Genomic DNA, 7,949 nt, shown 5'->3' with positions numbered 1-7,949 from the left:
CCTCCTTCTCCCTTCCAAGCCTGCCGTCACCACTCTGTCACCCTGTTGCTACGGGGACCTTCTCTATGTCATTTTGGTGTCGCACGTGGTGACGTCACTTGTGGCATTTCTTGTCGCTCTTTCTGGGGGCGCTGGATCTCACACACGGCCGTGGGTCTCGGCCCCGGCCCTCTGTGCGGCTTTGTTCCACCCATTTTCCTCAGAGTGCCAATTCCATTTTAAAACAGAAAGTCTGGGGGCGCCTGGGGGGCTCAGTCGGTTAAGTGTCCGACTTCAGCTCAGGTCATGGTCTCACGGTTTGTGGGTTCGAGCCCCGCGTCGGGCTCTGTGCTGACAGCTCAGAGCCTGGAGCTGCTTCGGGTTCTGTGTCTCCGTCTCTCTCTGACCCTCCCCTGCTCACGCTGCCTCTCTGTCTCAGAAATAAATAAAACTCTGCGTGATTGGGTCTACTTTCCAGGGCCAAGGGGGTGAGAGCGACACCAGACCCCCCACGGCCGCTCTTCCGTTCAAGGTCTGCAGCCCACGCACCGCCCTCTGCTCCCTCCAAGCGCCTCCGGAGAGCCCCTCCTCATGCAGGGCGTCTGCGCAGAGTCACCCAAGCCCCATCGGGGAGGCCAGGTCCCACCACGGGGCAGGGATTCCCCAGGTCAAGCCCTGCACACAGAACCGGTGACCGGCATCAAAGAGAGAGGTTACAAGCATCCAGTCACCATACTGGTTTTATAGTCAAAGAGCTAAGCTAGTACCAGATGGGGGACCCAGAAACTCAAGTGTTTATGAAGGAGGCGTGTGGGAGAAGGCGAAGGCAGGGCCTGGCCCAGGCCGGAGAGGAGCCCTCAGTGGGCAGAGAGGAGCGTCACCACCAGGGAGGGGCGGAGGGGGGCTTGCATCGGGACCTGAGTTCCCAGCACTGAGCACAAAACAGACCCCAATCCCCAAGGAATCAGCAACAAAAGCCCTGGAACGGATAAGTGAGGGCAGCAGCGCCCGCAGACGGCGGGGCCTTCCTGACGCCCGACAGGGGTCCGTGTGGCTTGGCGTCGGAGGGATGGGGACAGCCATGCGGCACTGGGGACTTGGGGGGCCACGTGGCTGGGTACGACGCAGAGGCCCCGCTGGGGGCAGGCCCACTCCCCACTGTTCCGGGTGCCCCTGGCGTGGGCGCTGGGCCCCACCGCCCCAGCCTCGCTCTCGGTGATTCCCTGGCTGCTCCCTGTGCCCGGGGCTCACCTTCGTGGCTTCATTTACCCACTGATTCAGCAAAGGTTCTGGTTTCCAGCTGAGGGGCCGCAGTTCTTGGGCCTCCGTCCAGAGCGGGGACCAGGGCCCCCAGTTCCGAAAGTTCTTATCTTTGTGGAGCAGAGAGGGGCTGGAGCGGTGGGCCCTGGGGGCTCCTGACCCCGTTCACACACACAGGTATTTCCTCGGCAACTGCAGCTCGAAGGGAGACCCCTGACCCCTCACCCACCGTCGAGTCCCTTGGCCCCGGCTTTCCGGCCCGCCCGAAGCTCAGGGAGTCAGAGGCTCCTGATGCACCAACGTGCCGGGAACCCCACGGCAGGGACTCGGGCAAAGAGGGCGACAGGCCTGCCTGGACGACCCCGGGACGTGTAAGTCCAGCGTGAAAACTCACGAGCTTAGTGCAGGGGAGGGTCCTGGCCCAGGTCCAGTCCCTGTCCCGGGCCTCACCTGAGGTCTCTCTCACCTGAGATCTCTCTCACCTGAGATCTCATTGCACCTCCAGCGGCCTCCTTGGCACAGAGATGAGCCAGGGCCTAGGGTTGTCCTGAGCCTGCAAAGGCCGTGGGGCACCAAGGGCCAGCCAAGTCCACCTGCGTCCATGGGGAAAATGACAAGTGGCTGGAGATTGGGGCAGGTGCGCCCTGAAGGGCAGGTATAAGGACCTGGAGGCGGGCTGGTGTGCAGACCCTGCTGGGAGGGGCGAGGAGCCCAGGGCAGGGGAAACGACCAGGGGTGGCTGGGTGGAGGTGCGCTGGGGGGTGGGGTGTGCGGAGTGGGGAGTGGGGGGCACTGGGTGGACCCACCACAGAGGAGGTGCTTCTCCCCCAACAGACCCTCCTCCGGGGCGTCTTACTCAGGGGCCCGCTCCCAGCCCCGCCCACCATCTCCCCATCCCCCAGGACGTGCCCCTCCCCGGGTGTCCCCTGGGTGTCGCAGCTCAGCCTGAACAGCCCTGAGCTTGTCACCAGTTCCACTTGTCCCAACCCCGTCCTCGCCTCTGCCCTCACCTGGCGCCCCCCCGCCCCCCCCCCCCCCCCCGCAGGCCGGCTCGGGCGTCCCTTCCCTCGGCCTCACCCTCGCCAGCCCAGCCGCCCACCCCACACGGGTTTCGTCGCCCCACTGCCCAGCCGTCCCCTCCCGGCGTCTCCGCATCCGCGTACCTTACATGAGCACCGCCCACACGCCCCGGACCCCGACCCTGCGGTCTCTACCCCACGTCCAGGCAGCGGCCCCCCCGGCCCCCCGGCCCCCATGACTCCTGCTTACCCGGCCCCATGCTCGGCGGGCCCAGCTGGATGGCTTGGCGCAGGCGGCGCGCAGCCACAGAGGAGGCTGGAGGGACGGTCTGGGCACGGCAGGGGGCAGCGGCGGGAGGCTCGAGGGCACCGAGCGGTCAGGCAGTGAGCTCACTGTCTCCAGAAGGGGCGGTGGTCGTGGCTTCAATGCCCAGCTGGGCACCCCGGCAGGACCCTGCCTGGGACCCCACGGACGGCGGGGGCAGGGCTGAGGGGGGGGGGTCTGGCCATGTCAGAGCCCGAATCAGGGCCGCAGCTGCCCTCTGGCCTTGCCCGGGCCCTTCTTGCCCCGCGGGGCCCTGGACGGTAAGTTCAGGGCTTGAAACCTTATACACGGGGTCGAGCTGGGAAACGCCCAGTGTCCCCTCTAAGGGCGGCGGTCTGGGCACAGGGCTCCCGCCAGGGATGGGAGGGGTGGGCAGAGGCGGGGGTGGGAGGGAGCAGTGGGTCTTTGGGGCCACGAGGAAGGTGCTCAGAGCAGGGCCCAGAGGAGGCGGAGGAGCAGGAGCGCCCCCAGCAGGGCCGAGCGGGGGGCGGCCCCCCCGTTGCAGAGAGAGCCCGAGCAGCACTGCCTGACGATCCTGCCAGAGGCCACGGGCCACGATGTCCACTCATACCTCGTGTTGGTGTTGGGACATCTGGGGGCACAGCGCTTGCTGAGTGTGACCACCACCTTTGATCCTGAAGGAGGGAGACAGCAGGTGGCCGCCAGCCTGCAGGAGGCAGGCGGGGGGGGGGGGGACGCTTTCCACATGAGCCCGGAAGCCCGGACTCAACCTGAGAAGCAGAGAATCGTGGCCCCGCAGGGGCTACCAGACCCCCCAGGCCAGCAGGGCAGTGGTCCCCACGGTCACCTTTGTGGTCACCACAAAATTGGGGTTCAGGGCTGCTGGCCCCAGTGGGGGCTTTCCCCTGTAGCCCCCCTGGCCTGGACTGCCGTGGCCAGCCCGGGAGCCTGCAGTCCTGGGGACGTGGGGCGGGGCAGGGAGACAGAGGGACCCACGCTCAGGCCCGGCGTGGCCCCATCTCCCGCTGCTCGTGTGAGGATGTGGCACAGCCTCCGAAGGGAACATGGGAAGGAAGGAAAACGCTCAGAGCAGTGCAAACTGTGGAAGAGAAGGCCGCCCGCCTTTCCTGTGGGACGAGCCGCTCGTGCTGATGTCGTGTTGAATTCTATCCGCCTGTGTGGCGTTCTGTCGTGGTGGCCTGGGCTGCGCAGAGGCTGCTGGGTGGCGCTTGGTGCGGGTCCCTGAAGGCGCAAGAGGCCAGCCTCCTCCTCTCCTGGAATTCCAAGTGGCCCTCCCCAGTGCTCGGGGCAGCCCAGGCCGATGGCCCCTCCAGCAGGGACGGCCACCGTTACATGAGCCCCCCCGCCCCCGAAACCCCCTCACAGAATCCCTGGGTGGAGCCCAGGGCCAAGTGCCGCCATCACAGTGAGCACCTTCTCCGTTGTCAGGAGAAGCCAGGCCCGGAAGGGTGCAGAGCACGGGGGAGGGGGGGTGGGGGGGTGGAGGGGGGGTCCCTCCTGAGAGGCGCAGGTGGAAAGGGGCCATCTGCGATTCTCAGAGGCACGTCCACTTTACAGATTTACCCTGGGAAGCCTGATTGTGTGACACGGATTTTCTTGCTGGAAAATCAGGACAGGAGGTCCCTCCTGAGGTTCATTAGGGGGAGCTGATTCAATGAACGATGGTCCAGATGGGGGGGCGGCGCTGGCAGGTCCCCAGGGGCCCGGAACCGTCTAGGCAGAATTGGCAACCCCAATCGCAATCGGTCAGGAGAGCAGATGGGTCCCTCCCCACCCCCCCCCTCTCTCTCTGGATATTTTTGTAACTTGACAAAAGAGCGTTTCTGGTGATCTGCTCCATGACGTTTCTTGTGTTCACGTTCCACTTAATAATTTCCTCTAAGGCTTGTTCTGGAAAGTCCTATCACTTAAGGCCCACAGCAGCTGCTGAGGGTGGGGGCAGGGTGGTGGGCAGCCGGGCCAGCGCCTCTCCTGGCTGGCCCTCCTCTGCACAGCCAGCCCTCCGTACATTCAGTTACACCGGAGCCTCTGCCCTGAGGACAGTTGGGGGGGGGCGGGATTTAAAACCTGGTACTTGAGGGGCACCTGGGTGGCTTAGTCGGTTAAGCGTCCGACTTTTGCTTAGGTAACGATCTCGCGGTTCGTGGGTTCGAGCCCCGCGTCGGGCTCTGTGCTGACTGCCAGCTCAGAGCCTGGAGCCTGTTTCAGAGTCTGTCACTCCCTCTCTCTCTGACCCTCCCCTGCTCACGCTGTCTCTCTCTCTCTCTCTCCCCTAGAAATAAATAAAAATATTTAAAAAAAAACAACCTGGTACTTGAGAAAGTGGAGAAAAGTTTAGGATCAAGCACACTCGCCCTGGAGGCGGTGACGGAGCCACATGGGGCGGTGAGGCCGGCAGGTGCGGGACGCCCCCCCCTGGGACGCCCCCCCCTCCCGGTTGCCGGGACTTACTCCCCGCCAGGACCACTGTGTTGGACACGCACACCCGGTCGGTGGGGTTGCACTGGGCGGGCGGGCACAGCTCCAGCCTGGCGACTTTGAAGCACTGGTAGCAGCTCAGGTTCAGGCCTGCGGGGCAGCCGGGGAGGGGGGGCGTGGTGGAGAGGACTGTCCACCTCTGGGAGCCCCGCGCCCTCCCCTCTGCCCCTACCTGGCTCTTTCTTGCCGCCAGCAAGCCCCGCACACACCAGCAAAGCCCACAGGACTGGAAGCAGTGACTCCATGGCCACAGAGGCTGAGCCTGGGGGGGGGGGGGCAAGGGAGGGGTCAGCCGAGCGCCCCAATCCCCTCCTTCCCCTCCCCCTACGCTCAGACCCTGAGGTCCCCTCCTCCCGGGTCACTCCTTTCAGCACCCCCTCACCCCTTCCTGCTGCAGATCGCTGGCCCGCGGGGACCCTCTTCCGTAGCTCCTGCCCTGGGGAGGGGTTCCCAGGGTCCCCGAGGACGGCAGCCTCAGCCGCCCGCCACCTCAGCTGCTGGGCAGAAGGAGGGCGCCGACTCTCCCCTGCAGGTGCGTCCCCTGGCTGCTGGCCTTCCTTCTCGCTGGAACAACCCGTGGGGAGCAGGGGCAGGGCCGGGGCACATCGCTCCCGCCTCCAGGGCCCCTCCCTCAGGCCCCGCAGGTGGAGGAGGGAGGTGGGGGGCTGGGGGTGGGGCCAGGTGAGGAGGGCTGAGGAAGTGAGGCCCTCCCACGGGAGAAGGCCTGAGAGCCGAGCCCGGAACCCAGGGAGGAGGAGAGGGAGGGGAGAAGGGAGAGGTGGGCGGGTCACAGGCTCCACGTCCTTACTCTTTTCAGACTGTCGAGTGCTGTGCTCGGAGGGGCAGCCCTGGAGGCAGAGAAGGGAGGCTGCGTGAGTTCACCGGGCACCTGGAGCCTGAGGCCCTGAGGGCTTGCAGGGCTGCTATGTCCCCAGGACCCTGGAAAGCCCTGGGGCCCCGCAGGGGGTCTGGAGCCTGTGCAAGCGATGTCCTCAGCTCAGGCCAGGCTGAGTCCCATCAAAATCTCCCCCTGCTGGGAAAGCTCTGGACGCGGTGTGGTGGGCGGCCCTTCCCGTCACAGCAGAGCCCCCAGCTCGTGCTCCCTGATGTTCACGTGTCCCATCCTGTGACCCTTCTCAGCAAGAGCCTGGGACCTGAGCCGCGTTCTCAGGGGGCCCTGGGCTCGCCGGAGCCAGTGACAAAGAATCAACACTCCCTGGCACTTGTCAAAGCCAGTGAGACTTATTCGAAGGGGCTGTCTGCGCGGACACAGGACCAGGGCTGGGGGGGGTCCCCGTGGGAGGGGACCGGCTCCATCGGAGAGCAGCAGGGGCGGGGACTCCCGGCAGAGCGGCTGCGGGTCAGCGGACGGACCAGACACCTCCGGGCGAGGCGGTCAGGCCGAGCCCTCCTGCCGGGGTGTTTGCTGAGGGCAGGCCAGGGGGTCAGACCTTTGTGGGGGTGGTGGGGGTGGGGGGGGGGGTGGGGGAGGAAACTGAGCAGATGTGGAGGGCCTCAGGTGTAGGGAGGGATGGGCTGTGGAGGATGGGGGCTTCTTGCTGAAACGGAGGTCCCAGGAGGGCACACGTGGACCCAGGAGAAGGTTCCAGAACCTGACTAAAAGTTGGTCAAGCAGAGAATCTTTGTCACCAGACAGCCTGGGGCTTCAGGAATGCTACCCTCTCCTCTGAGCCCGGAGCCACCTGTGGCTGCCGCCCAAAGGGGCAGCGCCTCACGCCCAGGGGCCCTTCTCACGCCCAGGGCTCTCCGCCGGACGCCAGGTGGCCACACCGGGATGGGGTGGGGATCCACCGGGATGGGGTGAGGATCCGACGGGAGGGGGTGAGGATCCACCGGGATGGGGTGAGGATCCACCGGGATGGGGTGAACCCAGCTCCCTGAGGAGGTTCTGGCAGGAGGTGACTGGGCAGAAAGAGAGAGGGGTGGCCGCTGGGTGGAAGGTGGGGGGACGGGCGCCCCTTCCCAGAACTGGGCTCCCTCCTCAGACCACGCCCCCTCCCCACCGTGGAGTAATGGCTGCAGGTGGGGGAGGGGGTGTGCAGCCAGCTGGGGTCATTTCCCCCCCAGTCCATGCAGTGGCCCGACCAGGACCGACCCCCACCCTGCCTGGTTTGGGGCACATCCCAGGGACCCCACCTGGCCAGGCGCAGGGGTCGGTCTGGCAGCCTTAGGTCCTTTATCCGGTGACGCTCCTGTGCCTTCCGGCTGTTTGGTCCCCGCTGGCATGGGCCGGGCTTGGGGCTGGGCCTGGAGGACGGAAGCCTGGGGAAAACCACTCGTGTTTATTCACTTGCCCGTCCACACTGTGATGGGGTTGAGTGTGAATTTGGGACTGTGAAATCCACAAACCCAGATCTGGAGAAAGGAGCCTGGGCCAGGGCGTGGGGGGGGGGGCGCTCGGGAGGAGTGAGGCCAGTACCCCTGGAGCCGGGCTGACTGCGGGCCGTCCAGGCCACACAGCCATCAGCGCCCGGGACCAGGAGCTTCGTGATGGCGGGTGAGGGACTGCAGGGGTCCAGCCTCTGAAGCCAGGGTTGGCCCGGAGAGTGATGGTTGGTGTCGGCGAAAGAAGACACGGAGCAGCCTCTTCAGGTGGACTGCTCAAATTTATTTTTCAGCTTAGGGTTTTTATATAGCAAATTCAAACAATCATGCTTAAACAATTTACATTTTTTGAGTACAGTCATGGGACTTAACATTTCTAAGTTTTCTTGTCAACAGTGATTTCATGGTACGTAATTTCCACTTCAACCAATAAAATTTAACCAGGTAGTCATAACAAAGTTTTACATATTCTTTACTACGTGTGGCCGGGTATCTAAGGATAAGTGAAGCATATTGCCAGAATACATGAGATCACGGTGCCCTTTAATTGTTTAAGTTCA

At 64.7% G+C, this 7,949-nt stretch overlaps 1 protein-coding gene across 1 annotated transcript; it reads right to left on the bottom strand.

Moving 5' to 3' along the window:
- Positions 1 to 3,009: 3,009 nt before the first annotated feature.
- Positions 3,010 to 5,288, bottom strand: LY6L (lymphocyte antigen 6 family member L). The gene is made up of 3 exons (XM_039254062.1): positions 5,216 to 5,288; positions 5,017 to 5,133; positions 3,010 to 3,218 (listed from the first exon to the last, which is right to left on the bottom strand). Exons 1-3 carry the CDS (start codon positions 5,286 to 5,288, stop codon positions 3,010 to 3,012), a joined length of 399 nt encoding a protein of 132 aa, XP_039109993.1.
- Between the last annotated feature and the right edge of the window lie 2,661 nt (positions 5,289 to 7,949).

The sequence above is a fragment of the Hyaena hyaena genome, unplaced genomic scaffold (genome assembly GCF_003009895.1).
Source record: "Hyaena hyaena isolate Hyena2069 unplaced genomic scaffold, ASM300989v1 scaffold_474, whole genome shotgun sequence".
Classification (NCBI taxonomy): domain Eukaryota; kingdom Metazoa; phylum Chordata; class Mammalia; order Carnivora; family Hyaenidae; genus Hyaena; species Hyaena hyaena.
The sequence above is the reverse complement of the archived record's forward strand: the minus strand, read 5'-3'. Positions and strand labels throughout refer to the sequence as shown.